Source organism: Lagenorhynchus albirostris, chromosome 1 (assembly GCF_949774975.1).
Source record: "Lagenorhynchus albirostris chromosome 1, mLagAlb1.1, whole genome shotgun sequence".
Lineage (NCBI taxonomy): Eukaryota > Metazoa > Chordata > Mammalia > Artiodactyla > Delphinidae > Lagenorhynchus > Lagenorhynchus albirostris.
Genome location: NC_083095.1, coordinates 67662229 through 67679662, shown reverse-complemented (window position 1 = coordinate 67679662; position 17434 = coordinate 67662229). Strand labels below are relative to the sequence as shown.

Here is a 17434-nt window from a genome sequence, read left to right as displayed (position 1 = left end):
CTTAGTTAGACTTATGCTAATGTCTCAGACAAACCAAGTTGTTTTTGAAAGTGAGTTGAAGTTAGTGATGGACAGTGTTTTGACTGTTGAGGTCAGTGTTTCAGAGGTGTGGGACTGAAGGGTATGGACCTGAAGGGTGGAGGCTTCATATAGATTTTACCTGAACCAGTGATTGGCAGAATGAGCTGAGTATTTCACTGGATTGGTATCCCCTGAATTTACATAATTCACGTTGTATCCTTATGCCATTTCTGTCATCTGATTTGGATAGATGGCAGTCTGAAGTACTGAATAGCAGCACGTTTCCTCATCCAGATTATGGTTAAAGTCTTTGTTATTTTTATGTTCTCTGCATGTACCATACTTTCTTTGAACACTCTGTTGTATCCAGTTGGATTCTGATTTCCTCTTATGCTGATCACAAGTTGTATTGAATTTTATATTTGTTTTCACATTCAAGATGCTAGGAAATTAAACATATTATATAGATAATATTTTAGTCCAACCAGTCTTTTAACAAATAGTTACTGAGCATCTACTTGTCAGACACTGAGCCTAGGTACTCTGAGAGATAGGAAGATGAATAAGGCAAGGTCTTTGTCAAGAAAAGTCTTCACACCAATGTTTCTTAAAGTGTAGCCCCAACAACCTGTTTTTCAAATGTGGAAGCCATCGTGTAGTAGAGCAGCCAGGATAGCAAAGTCACTGGTTGTCAGCCTAGTGAGTAGGCTTGCCACCTCTCCATTTATTCTTCCCTCCTGGCTAGGGACCATTATTACTCTTACCTTTTAAAAACATTTGACATGTTGGTTCTTAAAGTTCCAGGAAAGAAATGGGACAGAAAAGAAAAAAATGTGTAGCCCCAAGTATCACCTGAGGTGTTTGTCAGAATTGCAGATTACCTAGAATTATCCCAAATCTATTGAATTGAGTCCCCGAGGGAAAGGGCTAATAGTCTTTCATTTTTAATAGCTTCCAGAGAAACTTCTTTCTCTTCTCTCCTATTCTTAGAATGAGTCTTCTGTCCACTGCAGTTTGAGAACCACTTAAGCACAGTCTAGTAGATCAGAAAAGAAATTTATATGATTTGTTATAATACAAAGAAAATGTATGTGATGTTGGTCTTGCCGTAATTGATTTATTGATACATTGTCCTTTTCTGGCAGTATTTGGATAGTAAGATCAGTAGTTTCTTGAGGCCATTTAATGTTTGTGAATAAAATTACGGAAGTCGATATTTCCTATTTGCTCTGGCAAAAATTTTGTATAATTTATGTGGTGGGTTTTTTCTTATTATTACTGCTCTAATATTGATACTACTCATTACTACTACTGATATTGAGGTGGTATTTTTTTTGAAGTATAATTTTTGTGGATACTTGTTCACTTAAAATTTAAAGCATAAAAAATTTTACTTCTTTAACTATTACAAGTATTATCAAACTGAATATTGATAGGTGTTGAGTAATAATTTGAATAAAAATAAGGGATAAATTTTGGTCACTTTCTTCTCTTTTATCTATGTCATTTTAGCCATTAACAGACCAGATATCACAGACACAGAAATGGAAACTGTTATGGACACTATTGTTGACAGCCTCTTTTGCTTTTTTGTTACACTGGGTAAGTTTTCAAACCTTTGTTTATTTCTTGAAAGTAAGTTATTTAACAGCTCATTTTAACTTGTTACACTGCAATATGATCCCTTATTATCTATCTGGATCTCTACAATCCCTCTCTCCAGAGTTGAGATAAAATATACATTCTGTACTATATAAAACCACAATTCTTCTAATAATTTGATGAAGTTAGCATTTAGCAGCTCTCTTGAGTTGTCACCTTAGATGTCTTTGGTAATTGTAACTTCCTAATATATTGTTTGAATGTTTGCTGGTGGCTTCACCTATGTGCCTGCTAATTTTCTTTTAATAGTTCATTTTGAAAAATTTCAAATGCACTTCTAATTAGAGAGATATATGCCTGGTAAGTATTAAGGCAAACTCCCAAGGCTCCAGGAAACAGTAACTTTACGTAAAACACTTATCCAACATACTCTCAAAATTTTAAACATTTCTTTGGAGTATCTAAATTTACTTACAGCTACATTGTGTTTAATGTCTAATGTATGATTTTATTCGTTACTATTAATAATGTATATGTTTAGAAATCCTCTAATTGCGATTTTAATTTTGCAGACACTGAAAACTTTTCAGTTAAAATGATCCTCACACTACATTAATAAAATTTCTCTCTTTTTCACAAATGAGAAAATTGAGAGATACATGCATAGTTTAGGATATAGACAAAAGCTTGAGGAGAATTTGCATACAGATTTTGCAGGTCCCTCCTTTCAGGGATTTTTCCCTTTAATTTCCAGCCCTGAACTCCAGGCTTTGATTTCCCAGCTCAGTGAGTCTTCTGTTTTCTGCTTGAGCTCTTTCTCCTCTGTGCCATGCAAACTGGAAAGTACCCTCAAGAGGAAAGCTGGTTAAAAGTATCTCTCACTGTTCAAGTATTTCTCTTCTTTCAAGAGTTTTACCCTCCTCCACTTTCTGCTTGCTTTCGATTGCTCTCAGTACCTTCAAATGGAGTTGTTGTTGGGTTGTTTGTTAAAGAACGCACATGTATACCACTTTTAGTCATTAAACAGACATAATTAATCTTTCTATTTTTGCACACAGTCTCCAGAATTTTGCTGAATGCTAGAGTTATTGTGGACATTAAGGTTATTTTTGCTTGATGATAACTATATTTTCAAGGTTAAGGTAGATTGAAAAAGAAGTGTACAGACCACTGAAGTGTTAGAGCCACTTTTATTATGTAGAGTATCAGAAAGTGATTTTTCTTAAAGGAAAAGTTGAAATTACTACCAACCTGACATAGAAAGATATCAATAATAAATTAAGTGGAAAAAAAGCAAATTTAAGGATGGTATGCAAAATATCCTGTTTTTGTTTTTTATGCACTCCACACACACACTTATTTAGACTATATGTAGAATATAACCTGGAAACATTCATATCTAATTCTTAATGGGGTTATTTTGGGATGCTTGAATCAAGAGGATTAACTTTGTACATTTCTAATATTATTTGGATTTTCTTAGGACAGACATGTATAGCTTGCCATCAGAAGAAAACAAAGTTTTAAAAAATGTACTAATATTTCACATTTTTACTTTTACAAGTGACTGAGCATGCTTTGTATAGAATCTAAAATGTAAGAATTTCAGCATATAAGTATTACAATGTTCTTTGTTTTATGAGATTTTCAGTGCAGTTTAATTTTTTTTTCTCATTTTAGGATTTCAGCCTTCAATAAAACTTGGAATAATAGAGAGAAATTAAGAAGTCTAAAATGAGTTGATTTGATAATAAACTGAGGCCAACTTTTAGGAGTATTTTACATTGTGCAAAGAATGTGTTTTCTATTGATATTATCTTTTAAATTAGTCAAAGTGCTGATTTAGTCAGTCCATTGAAAAAATATGGTCACACTGATTGACCCACACAATATAAAAATCATGTTTTTCTGACTCCCTTCATGTTGTCTTTATAAATGGTAAGGTCTATTTCTGAAACCTTGCTTTTATTTTCAAGATTATAAATCCTTTTATGTTTGTAGCCTGAAATTGTATATATCTATTGTATGTTATTATTTGAGGCTGATGTATTTTATAAGTATCCATTTTAATTATTAAGAGCTGAAATCATTGCTAACATCTGTTGTTAAAATAGGTGCTGTCCCTATAATCAGATGTTCAAGAGGAACAGCAGCAGAAATGGTAGCAGTGGTGAGTTCATGCAAATATCCATTGGGGATAAATAATGTGTCAGTTGTTTTCCCTAAATACCTCAAGTATTTTTGTTAATATTAAGTATTTATACAGTTGTTATGGGTTATATATTAAGTGCCAAAGGCAAATATTTTTATTTTATAACATTGGGATTACACCAAAAATAAAAAGTAATCATTGTGATCATGTGATGGAGTAAAATGATCTATTCCAATGTGAATGTGCTATTCCAGCCCTGTTTCTTTTTTACTCAAATAAATATTCCTCATTTAGCTTTGTCTCTCTAAGTAGTATTTTACACTTATTTGATTCCTCAAATCATTTAATATTTAACTTCATTTAGCAAACATTTATTAACAGTTATAATCATTTTTAACATGATGAAGTGTATTTTGCTTTCCCATAATACTGGAGTAGAACATTCTGTGTAAAATGAGCATTCAAATATTTGCTTTAAAGATTAAAAAATAAGATATTAGAGAAATTACAGAGTTACTGAAAAGAAGGTAAATGGTATGGGAAGATGGAGGAAGATACACTAACATTTTTGAGTTTTAGTAGCCCGAATGGGTCACTGACAGATAGAGGGCTAGTTTCTTTCACATATTCCATTTCTATTCTGGAGCCTCTTGCAACCACCACTATTGAGATAGCTTCCTCGGTGCAGCAAGTTATGCTTTGGGAGAGAGTGTGGGTTATTACTGCAAAACGTTTCCCATACCTAAAGTAAAAATAGTCAACAAAAAGTGATTATTAGTGAAATCAGGTCTGAGTCACAATAGAAAAAGCATTGGTCTTTTCAAGTCCAAGTTAGGATAATATTGAATAGTAAAGAAGCTAAAATGTGAGAATTGCTGTTTTGTAAAGGAATTCTAAATTTCTTAGTTCCAAAATTAAGAATACAATGTGTATTACCCTATGCAAAGTTGTCTGAAACTGTTCTTCAAGAGTTCATGTAGCACAGGGAACTCTACTCAATATTCTGTGATAACCTATATAAGAAAAGAATCTAAAAAAAGATGAATATATGTATATGTATAACTGAATCACTTTGCTGTACACCTGAAACTAACACAGCATTGTAAATCAACTATGCTTCAATAAAATTAAATTTTTTTTTAAAGAGTTAATGTAAAATTTCATTTTTCAGAAACTAGATAAGAAACTTCGGGAAAATCTGAGAGATGCAAGAAACAGTCTTTTTACAGGTGACACACTTGGAGCTGGCCAGTTCAGGTATTATGTTAGTTAATACACCTTATATGCTTGAAAATGAAATATTTGTAGAGTTTTTTGGGTTGTTTTTCCTTGTCTGATAGAATACCCTTATACTGGAAAGTCTAGATCAGGGTTTTGATTCAAATCGTTCTTAAAAATACAAATGGAATATTTTATTTAATTTACCTTCTTTTGTTAGAATTTTTTGTTTTTCATTTTTATCATCTGTAGGATAAATTTTTCTGTTTATATGGCTTTTTTTTTTTTTTTTTTTTGCGGTACGCGGGCCTCTCACGGTTGTGGCCTCTCCCGTTGCGGAGCACAGGCTCTGGATGCGCAGGCTCAGCAACCATGGCTCACGGGCCCAGCCGCTCCGCGGCATGTGGGATCTTCCCAGACCGAGGCACGAACCGGCGTCCTCTGCATCAGCAGGCGGACTCTCAACCACTGCGCCACCAGGGAAGCCCTGTTTATACGGCTTTTGCAGTAAGAAGCCACTTCCTTTTAATTATCATTAAGCCTCTTGGTAATGAAAAAAAGTAAGTTGAATAACTTGTGATGCCTATGTCTATTTCTACCTGTCTATTAACTGGTTTCCATTTTTACATTAAAATACCGGCAAAGTATTTTTGTCTTTTTTACCATGTCTAGTATAAATAGATAATGCCAAAGTTACTGACTGCTCAATTATTATTGAATAGAAATTTTTTTTAAAAAACTGTCCATTATAGTATATTTAACTTTTGTTTATTAAAAATAATGGACAGGGCTTCCCTGGTGGTGCAGTGGTTGAGAGTCCACCTGCCGATGCAGGGGACGCGGGTTCATGCCCCGGTCCGGGAAGATCCCACATGCCACGGAGTGGCTGGGCCCGTGAGCCATGGCCGCTGAGCCTGCACGTCCAGAGCCTGTGCTCCACAATGGGAGAGGCCACAACAGTGAGAGGCCCGCATACCACACACACACACACACACACACACACACACACACACACACAAATAATAATAATAATAATAATGGACAGTATTGGGGTGAGGAAGTAAAGAAACCCACACCAATGGCTGAAAATTATTTCAAGGGGAATAGGCAGTATTTTGGAAAATTAATTATTATCCCTAGTTTTAGGTGAATTAATAAATAAAGCCTGTGAAAATAAACTGATACTCAGTATAACGGCCTTCCAGGAATTATACTCTTATGGTAACCTTTCATAGACTTCATTTTAAGTCAATTTGATGGCTCTTACAGTTTTATATACTATTCCTATAATTTGCAGTTGATACTAACATTGTGTTTCAATTGTTCGTTCAACTGTTTCACCTCCCATGTTACTTTAAACTGTTTTGCAATTTCATCGCTGGTCTAAATATTCTTCTAAATAATGATATTTCTTATTAAGTAGAGCAGAGATATCAAATTCTCATCTGATTTTATTTTTCAACAGAAGCAACCACTATGTCATACCTTACTGAACAGTTCCTTTTTTATTGTGCTCTTGTATAGGCCTTAGAAACCAATATAAAGGCACTGTTTTATTTAGATAAATTTTTTTTTTAGTGTATTCACATGATCATAATATAGTTGTCTTACTTTTAGTTTGTTGTATGCATTTCTAAATTATTTGAATTAGGGGTCAGCAGCCTTGTCAGACTATTTATTGTTAAATGTATTTGAATCCAGTTGTAGGCTAATGATTCTCAACGAGAATTTGGTAATGTCTAGAGACATGTCAGTTGTCACAACTGGGTAGTTGCTACTGGAATCTAATGGGGTGCATTATGGGATGCTGCTACACATCCTACACTTCACAGGACAACTTCCCATAATAAGAAATTATCCAGCCACAGATGTCAGTAGTGCTGAGTTAAGAAACCCTGCCGTAGGCTATCCTCCCTACCTTCCACCTAGCTCTGGAATAATGAACGATGGTAGGTGGTGGTAAGCGTGCCACTCCTACCTTTTTATCGCCAAGTCTTATAATTAATGCAGTTGGGAGTTCACTGTCTTACACCCAGTAGGGTGTAATGAGTTACTGAAATTGTCAGAGGTCTTTCAGGAGAAAATACATATAGTAAATAAAATCAGGTAGCAATGCCTATTGAAAATTGACGTGTACTCTTGATACAGTAGTGCCTCTAAAGTGAAATCTCTATGCCTTTTGGAGACACATGGTAACCAGATGACTTTGTACCTCAATTTGCTTTAAATGTAGTTTATTTCATATCTAAATGATAGTGATGGAGTTAAACAATATATGACATGTCTGGTAAGTGAGTAATTATATAATTAGTTACTGTTGTAGTATAATGTTTTGGTTTCATATATTATAATGGGATAGGGTTTTGTGAGCCTCTTCTCTTGAGTCTGCTTTTTTGAATTTGTGTTTTCAGGAAAAAATTGGAATTTGTAATTTATGAAACGATTGAACATTTGTATAAATTTGTAAGATCCTACTCTCTGTAATTGTTTTCCCTGAACCTGGCAATGGGTTTTCTTTTTTTCCTTTTATTCAAAAATGTAAAATATAAATCTGAGCAAAAGCAACTTATTCTTACTTTGATAACTATAAAAATTATTCTGTAGGGCTTCCCTGGTGGCGCAGTGGTTGAGAGTCCGCCTGCTGATGCAGGGGACATGGGTTCGTGCCCCGGTCCGGGAAGATCCCACATGCCGCGGAGCGGCTAGGCCCGTGAGCCACAGCCGCTGAGCCTGCGCGTCTGGAGCCTGTGCTCCGCAAGAGGAGAGGCCACAACAGTGAGAGGCCCACGTACCGCTAAAAAAAAAAAAAAAAATTATTCTGTAGAAGTATTTGTATAGATTTTTTCCTTTAAGAAAGTTCCCTAAGTAAGACGTATAATCTAGCATCATACACAGGCTCTAGGTAGTACAAAGCATTGCTTTACTTGATTGTACTAGAAAATTTTTTAGAAAGCAAAGTATTATGGAATATCAATATTAGTATACTTATTGTTCATATGAAAATGACATATACTGAAAGTAGTAGAAGAATGTAGATGTATACACAGGTGTTAAGAGTTACATAACTTTTTTTTTAATATATTTACAGCTTCCAAAGGCCTTTATTAGTCCTTGTTGACAGAAACATAGATTTGGCAACTCCTTTACACCATACTTGGACATATCAAGCCTTGGTGCATGATGTACTGGTAAGAGGCTAAATATACCACTTTTTGTTAAAATGTAGTAACATTCAATGGTCTTAATTTAAAATTAACATCATGGCTACAGAAATACAGATGAGAAGGATGGAGCTGAGAAATAGAAACAAAAAAGGTGATGGAATTTGGTATCACTAGATTGTGGATGCTGGAGAATAGTGAAGCCTTGAGGTTTAAAGTTCCAAATTTATGGTCTTTAAATTACAGGATAAATCAGTAGTATTGTTGGAATGATGGGGAACAAAAGAATGGAGGAAAATGAGTGGCTGGTTTTTTTTTTAATTTTTCATACTGAGTAAGTAAATAAATTTGTTCTCCTTGGGGAGAAAAGATGTAATTTCTCCTTTTTTTCCTGGGAATCTGTTAAGCCTCATTTTATGGTAAAAATAAATAGTATTTTTTATATTACATCATATGTTTTTTGAAGTAATTCCACATAGGTAATTTCATGCTTAAAACTAAAATCTGTTTTATCTATGCATATATTGATCTACTAAACATTGTAAATAGCATGTGATATACACAGATAAATAAAAACAGCCCCAATCTTCAAAGGCAATGGAAAGAAAAGATGTATACAAATAATTTCTATAAGACACTATGTAAAAGGGCCAGAATAGTCCCCATTTGTAAGATAGAAAAACTGAGACACAGAAGTTAAAGGATATGAACCTAAATTACTGGCTTTGCCAAGACCAGCACTCTAATTTACTAAATCTTAGCCCAAGCCTCTAGGGATTATAGTATATAATAGCATCATTATTGCAAAGATTGCCTGAAATGTCATACAGAAAAGAAATGAAAGACATGCAATAGATAGTTTTGATTTAATGGTTTATTTCTTTAAAACACAGACTCTAACTGTAAAGTATCTTTTAATAAATCAGATTTTAGGATTACTGATGGAAATTGGCAGTTCTGCACACTTCTCTATCCGAGAGTCCTCTGTGATTCTGGACTCGAAGATAAGTGTCAATGATAGTAGTCAACTCTGATTCAGTAGAGAGAGTGAGAAGAATCAAAGGGACACTGGAGAGTGAGAAGAATCAAAGGGACAATAGATCCAACCCTGAGTAACAGAACATGGAAAGTAGTTTTCATAGGTCAATAGAGGCTGAAGAACCACTATTGGAGTGCCTACTCTTTGACAGAACATTCTAGACCCTGGCTTTAGCAATAAAAAAGTCAATGAAAATATTCCTTTCTTCCTGTATCTTACATTCTAGTAGGAGAGACAGGCAATAAATAAAATAAAATATGTAATATTTCGTACAGTGAAAAATACTCTGGAGAAAAGTAAAGTAAGTAATGGTGAACAGGATTGCAATTTTAAAATAGGGAAGACCTCACTGAAAAAGAGACATTTGAGAAAGATCTAATGGAGAGAAGGTAGTGAATTATGTAGCTATTTGGGAGAATAGCATTCCAGGCAGAAGGATGCCTGATATGTTTAAAAGATGGCAAGGCAGCCAAAGTGGCCAGAGCAAGTAAGGCAGGGAAAAGTAGCAGGAGATGAAGTTAAATAGAACACGGGATGCAACGTAGCATAGGACATTAAAGGCCACTGTAAGGATATTGATTTTTAATTTGAGGGAAGCAGAGAGCCTCACATAGTTTTGAGTAAAGGAATGACATCTGATACACATTTTAAGAGTATCATCCTAGCTACTGTATTGAAAAAGACTCTTTGGGGGCATAGGAAGAGTCAAGGAGACCAGTTAGGAGTTGCAGTTATCTTAGCAAGAGATGATGGTGTTTTACACCAGGATGGAAATGGTGAGGGTTGTGATAATCTATTGAATGTAGGGTATAGGATTGACTGATGAATTGGATGTGAGATGTAAGAGAGAGAAGCCAAAGAAGACTCCAAAGTTTTGGCCTTTGCAAATGGACGGATGTTCTTTATTGAGATGGGAAAGACGTGGGAGAAGCAGTTTTCGGGGGAAAACCAGAGGTTGAGTTTTGGACGTGTTAAATGTGAGATGCCCATTAATATATTCAAGTATAGATATCATTAGATAGTTAGATATATGAGCCTGGAGTTAAGGAGAAACATCTAGTCTAGAGAAATAAATTTAGAAGTAGTTCATATATAGATGGTATTTAAAGCCAAGAGGTAAGATGAGATCACCAAGGGAGTGAGTATAGATAGAAGAGAGAAGAGGTCTGAGAACTGATCTCTGAGGAATTTCACCATTTAGATATTGAGGTAGTGAGTAGGAATGAACAATATAATATAGGAAGTAGCAGCCAGTGAGGTATGAGAACTAGATCTGTGTTGTTTTGGAAGCCAGTGAATTAAATGTTTCAAACAGGAGGCAGTAATTAACTTGTACAAATGCTGAGGACTAAGAAGTCACCACTGCATGTGGCAGTGTCACGGTTATTAGTGAATTTCGTAAGAGTGGATTCTGATCACTCCGATACCAAAACCAGACAAAGATGTCACAAAGAAAGAAAACTACAGGCCAATATCACTGATGAACATAGAAGCAAAAATCCTCAACAAAATACTAGCAAACAGAATCCAACTGCACATTAAAAGGATCATACACCATGATCAAGTGGGGTTTATCCCAGGAATGCAAGGATTCTTCGATATACGCAAATCAATCAACGGGATACACCATATTAACAAATTGAAAGAGAAAAATCATATTATCATCTCAATAGATGCAGAGAATGCTTTCGACAAAATTCAACACCTATTTATGATAAAAACCCTCCAGAAAGTAGGCATAGAGGGAACTTTCCTTAACATAATAAAGGCCATATATGACAAACCCACAGCCAACATCGTCCTCAATGGTGAAAAACTGAAACCAATTCCACTAAGATGAGGAACAAGCCAAGGCTGCCCACTCTCACCACTATTATTCAACATAGTTTTGGAAGTTTTAGCCGTAGCAATCAGAGAAGAAAAAGAAATAAAAGCAATCCAAATTGGAAAAGAAGAAGTAAAGCTGTCACTATTTGCAGATGACATGATACTATACATAGAGAATCCTAAAGATGCTACCAGAAAACTGCTAGAGCTAATCAATGAATTTGGTAAAGTAGCAGGATACAAAATTAATGCACAGAAAACTCTTGCATTCCTACACACTAATGATGAAAAATCTGAAAGTGAAATTAAGAAAACACTCCCATTTACCGTTGCAACAAAAAGAATAAAATATCTAGGAATAAACCCCCCTAAGGTGACAAAAGACCTGTATGCAGAAAACTATGAGACACTGATGAAAGAAATTAAAGATGATACAAATAGATAGAGAGATATACCACGTTCTTGGGTTGGAAGAATCAACATTGTGAAAATGACTCTACTACCCAAAGCAATCTACAGATTCAATGCAATCCCTGTCAAACTACCACTGGCAATTTTCACAGAACTAGAACAAAAAATTTCACAATTTGTATGGAAACACAAAAGACCCCGAATAGCCAAAGCAATCTTGAGAACGAAAAATGGAGCTGGAGGACTCAGGCTCCCTGACTTCAGTCTATACTACAAAGCTACAGTAATCAGGACAGTATGGTACTGGCACAAAAACAGAAATATAGATCAATGGAACAGGATAGAAAGCACAGAGATAAACCCACGCACATATGGTCACCTTATCTTTGATAAAGGAGGCAAGAATATACAGTGGAGAAAAGACAGCCTCTTCAATAAGTGGTGCTGGGAAAACTGGACAGCTACATGTAAAAGAATGAAATTAGAACCCTCCCTAACACCATACACAAAAATAAACTCAAAATGGATTAAAAACCTAAATGTAAGACCAGGCACCATCAAACTCTTAGAGGAAAACATAGGCAGAACACTCTATGACATAAATCACAGCAAGATCCTTTTTGACCCACCTCCTAGAGAAATGGAAATAAAAACAAAAATAAACAAATGGGACCTAATGAAACTTTAAAGCTTTTGCACAGTAAAGGAAACCATAAACAAGCCGAAAAGACAGCCCTCAGAATGGGAGAAAATATTTGCAAATGAAGCAACTGACAAAGGATTAATTTCCAAAACATACAAGCAAGTCATGCAGCTCAATATCAAAAAAACAAACAACCCAATCCAAAAATGGGTAGAAGACCTAAATAGACATTTCTCCAAAGAAGATATACGGATTGCCAGCAAACACATGAAAGAATGCTCAAAATCATTAATCATTAGAGAAATGCAAATCAAAACTACAATGAGATATTATCTCACACCGGTCAGAATGGCCATCATGAAAAAATCTACAAACAATAAATGCTGGAGAGGGTGTGGAGAAAAGGGAACCCTCTTGCACTGTTTGTGGGAATGTAAATTGATACAGCCACTATGGAGAACAGTTGGAGGTTCCTTAAAAAACTAAATATGGAACTACCATAGGACCCAGCAATCCCACTATTGGGCATATACCCTGAGAAAACCATAATTCAGAAAGAGTCATGTACCAAAATGTTCATTGCAGCTCTATTACAATAGCCAGGACATGGAAGCAGCCTAAGTGTCCATCAGCAGATGAATGGATAAAGAAGATGTGGCATATATATATAATGGAATATTACTCAGCCATAAAAAGGAACGAAACTGAGTTATTTGTAGTGAGGTGGATGGACCTAGAGACTGTCATACAGAGTAAGTCAGAAAGACAAAAACAAATACCATGTGCTAACACATATATATATGGAATCTAAAAAAAAAAAAAAAGGGTCAGAAGAACCTAGGGGCAAGATGGGAATAAAGATGCAGACCTACTAGAGAATAGACAAGAGGATATGGGGAGGAGGAAGGGTAAGCTGTGACAAAGTGAGAGAGTGGCGTGGCCATATATTCACTTCCAAACGTAAAATAGATAGCTAGTGGGAAGCAGCCGCATAGCACAGGGAGATCAGCTCAGTGCTTTGTGACCACCTAGAGGGGTGGGATAGGGAGGGTGGGAGGGAGATGTAAGAGGGAAGAGATTTGGGGACATATGTATAACTGATTCACTTTGTTATAAAGCAGAAACTGACACACCATTGTAAAGCAATTATACTCTAATAAAGATGTTAATAAATAAATAAATAAATAAAAGTGTCATGTACCAAAATGTTTGTTGCAGCTCTATTTGCCATAGCTAGGACATGGAAGCAACCTAAGTGTCCATCAACATATGAATGGGTAAAGAAGATGTGGCACATATATACAATGGAATATTACTCAGTAGAAAAAGGAACAAAACTGAGTTATTTGTTGTGAGGTGGATGGACCTAGAGACTGTCATACAGAGTGAAGTAAGTCAGAAAGAGAAAAACAAATACCGTAGGCTAACATATATATGGAATCTAAAAAAAAAAAAGAAAAAATGGTCAGAAGAACCGAGGGGCAGTATGGGAATAAAGACGCAGACCTACTAGAGAATGGACTTGAGGATATGGGGAGGGGGAAGGGTAAGCTGGGACAAAGTGAGACAGTGGCATGGACACATATACACTACCAAACGTAAAATAGATAGCTAGTGGGAAGCAGCCGCATAGCACAGGGAGATCAGCTCCGTGCTTTGTGACCACCTGGAGGGGTGGGATAGGGAGAGTGGGAGAGAGGGAGATGCAACAGGGAAGAGATATGGGGGCATATGTATATGTATAATTGATTCACTTTGTTATAAAGCAGAAACTGACACACCATTGTAAAGCAATTGTACTCTAATAAAGATGTTAAAAAAAGTGGCTTCTGTAGTATAGGGGTTAAACACTGAAGTAGGTATAGATTGGAAGAAGTGGCATAGGTGAGAGAATATAGACAAACCTTGAAAGAGTTTTGCTGTATAGGAGAGCTGAGATAAGGGGTGACTGCTGGAAGGGGATGTGAAATCAAAAAAAGATTTTTAAATGAGAGAAAGTACAGCATGTTTGTGTATTCCCTATTGGGGAATGATCAAAAGAGAAGAGTTGGTTGTGGAGATAAGAGTGTCCTGCAGGTCTGTATGAGGCATTAGTGACCAGGATGACTACAGACCAGGATTTCTCAACCTTGGCATTATTGACATTTTGGGCCTGATAATTCTTTGCTGTAGGGGGCTGTCCTGTGTATTGTAGGATGTTTAGCAGCATCCCTGACCTCTACTCTCTAGATACCAGTAGCAACCCTTAGTTCTGGACAACCAAAATGTCTTCATTGTCAAATATTCCCATGGGGTAGAGAGGGGTAAAATTGTCTCTGATTAAGAATTACAGTTATAGGCTGATGATGGGAGTTTCAAAGCTGGAGTTGTTTTAGGGAAGAGGACAAGTGAAGAGTCTGGGAGTAACAAGGAAGACACCTAGCCCAATCCTGGGTCCAGTGGTTTGAGATGTGTGTAAAAAAAAAAAAAAAAAAGAGGTTGTGGTCTGAGAAGGCTACAGGAGATAGCCAGTTGGTGTTCAACTAGAGCAAGAAAGTGTTCAGTGGAAGTTGAGAGTAGATGTTCAGAATAGGAGATTTTGCTGAGTACGAGTTCCAGAGGGTAGGCAGAATGGTTTCAGGAATCCAGTAAGAAAGAGAGATGGAATCTGAAAAGGGGTGGCATGATGAGTTAGTTTTGATAGTCTCAAATTAGATTTGGTTGGTGGGTCCCTGCCTGTTGGGTGGGAGCAAGGGTCTTAGTAAGAGCATACAGATCAGGGGTCACCTCTTCACTCCTGCCAGTGGTGTGTGGAGGCCATATAGCACATCGAGATACCGGGATCCTTTCTAATTCCTAAACTTGAAGAGTTCCTAGAGGAAATTAAAGTACATGATGCTTTGAGTGCAGGCGATAAGATGTGTGTACAGGTAATTGCAGTGTAAAGGAATATGCTGAGTCCCCATTGTCAGAAGAGAAATTGGGAAACACAGGTTATGGCAGACATTCCCCAAAACTAGACAAGGCTAATACTGATTTTGAGGGTTTTACTATTGCACAGTGAAATGAGAATAATAAGGAATATGAAATGAGTTTTTACAACTGACCTTGTATCCTTATGAGATATACTAATTTTTATTTTCTACTATTTGAAGTTAAAATATTATTTTAAAAATACAAGACAGTAAAAGTATATGGTAGGGGTTTGGGGGGCTTTGTTCTAATCTTCTTCACTTCCCAGAATAAAAAGTTGGAAACCATGTGTTTCCAAGGAATTCAATTCAACAAATATTTATTAAGTGCCTCCGCTGTACCAGGCACTGCTGGTCACTGGGATACAAGGTAAACAAAGGAGACATGATCCCTGCTTGCATGGAGGTTACAATAGTGGATTCCTGTGGACATTTGGGTTATTGTTTTTTTTATTTTTTGTTATAAATAATAGAGCAATGCACATCTCTAGTTAACTTTCTTAGGCGAGGTTCTCAGATTCCATATTACCCTTTAAGCCGTCTTTTCTCAGTAACATTATTTTTAAAATATTTAGGTCTTGTGAAAATAGTCTCTGAGAAAATTGGTTATAACAACCTATACAGCTTATATTGAGTTAATCCTGTTCATTAATTTTAATACACTTTCTAGATGTGAAAAAACTACAACTGAGATATCATAACCAACTGTAAGCAAGCCATTTTTTGTTGATTGTTAAAACTGCAGCTTTTGAGGTTTCTTCCGAGCTTTCAAAATTCTTAATAGTTATACCCTCCACCTCCACAAGATGGAGTAAAAGTTGTAGATGGGAGTTTCAAGTTTAACTTGAAATTGGAGCTTGCTTTTTATATTAAATATCTTTGCCTGAAAATCCAGAACATTGATAATATTTATATATCAGGCCCTGGAAACTGCTGTGAAAATTCACACAGCCTCTCTGTGTGTCAGAAAGGTGATTGTTGTCCTTTAACATGGCAGATACACTCTTCTGATGAAAAACTTTGCAGTGTCCCTTTCGTTTTCTCAGGATATAAGAAGCAAAATTAGTAATTAGAAAGTCGTGATTCCTTTTTGTCGCGTCTTGGTTGCAGGGGCTGTGGATTTGATTGTTCAACTGCAATGAGTAGTTTTAGGCAAAGGGTGGACATTATTTCATTGCCGTGTCTTGTCCTTTAGTTGGCCTTTGTTTTTTTGAATCTTAGGTGCCCTTGTTTGTGCCTTTGGCCCTCTGCTACTGACTCTCATTATTTAAAATATTAAATCAGAATCTGTACTAATTACATAAGGACTTCAGTAAAGTTTATTTTGTTCTTGCCACTCAAGAAGAGAAAAGGAAGTCATTTCCAAGTTAATATATACTTTTAAAAGGTTATTAGAAAAACATTTTAGAAGAACTCGTTTTCTTAAAGATATATGACATTTCTGCATTTGGTTGATTGTATCTTTGTGGGGTACAATTTGACATTATTTCTCTTTTTCCAGTATTTCCTGTAAACTGATCGATCTAGAGACTTAATTAGATTTGGCGCAATTCCTTGCCAAAATAAACGTTACTTTTACTTTGTTTGGCTTTTTTTCTCATGTGAATATAAATCTTAGCTCTGCATAAATAGGTGTTAACCTATATTACCCAAATGTAACTTTGTTAATATTAGCTCTGTCTGCCTCCCCTGGTCTGCTTTAACTCATGGAAGGAAAACAAGACTGCTGAAGACTTACCCATGTTTTCCCAGTGGGATTTACTTATATCTGGTGATTTGGCACACCATTGTCCAGTTTTCTAAGTCAGGAAAGTGTGAATATCAGTGGAAATAGATTAGACTTTACCATGTGAAAACTAATTCTGTTGTCTTCTATACCCATGTCTTCAGTTCCTTTAACATGATTGAGTACAGCACAGAATGTTCTGATTTCCCAATTTTCAAGACTGAAATTATTTTTCCTTATTTGCCTGGCTATTAGTGCAAACAAGGGGAACGTTTCTTGCCGCTATTATGTTATTTCTGAAAACTCTTAACATCTTTGATTCCTTTATCATTTTGTGTTTTAAGTATTCCATCAATACTTAGGTATTAACATTCTGTCCTATTTTTAGAGCAGTAATTTTGCTAACAAGTTACTTGTGTTTTGAATGAGCTGTGTGTCATCACCATGGAAATAGTACTTCACTAGAAATTCTAGTTAATAAAGCTTAACTATTTAAAAATGTTTCTTTTCTTCAGTATCTTTGTTTTGTTAGATAACTTTTAAAAACAAAGGTTCTTCTCAGATGTAGCTGTTAACACCTGTTTATTGTACTTTCTTCCTATATGGATGATTTGCTGTGCCAAGGTGAGGTTAAGGTATGGGATGGGAAAAGGGATTAAATAGGGTTATATTATGTTATGTTT

At 35.8% G+C, this 17434-nt stretch overlaps 1 protein-coding gene across 8 annotated transcripts in view; it reads left to right on the top strand.

Annotated features, from left to right (window-relative positions):
* Positions 1-17434, top strand: part of SCFD1 (sec1 family domain containing 1) — a 134814-nt gene that overhangs the window by 38903 nt on the left and 78477 nt on the right. For all 8 annotated transcript variants that reach the window (XR_009539674.1, XR_009539670.1, XR_009539672.1 and 5 more), the window contains exons 7-10: positions 1534-1623; positions 3738-3793; positions 4947-5032; positions 8082-8181. Coding sequence is in view for 1 of the 8 variants with exons in the window: in XM_060144189.1 (XP_060000172.1) it covers positions 1534-1623; positions 3738-3793; positions 4947-5032; positions 8082-8181 (332 nt within the window). In the remaining 7 variants the exon portion in view is untranslated. The remainder of the gene's footprint in view (positions 1-1533; positions 1624-3737; positions 3794-4946; positions 5033-8081; positions 8182-17434) is intronic.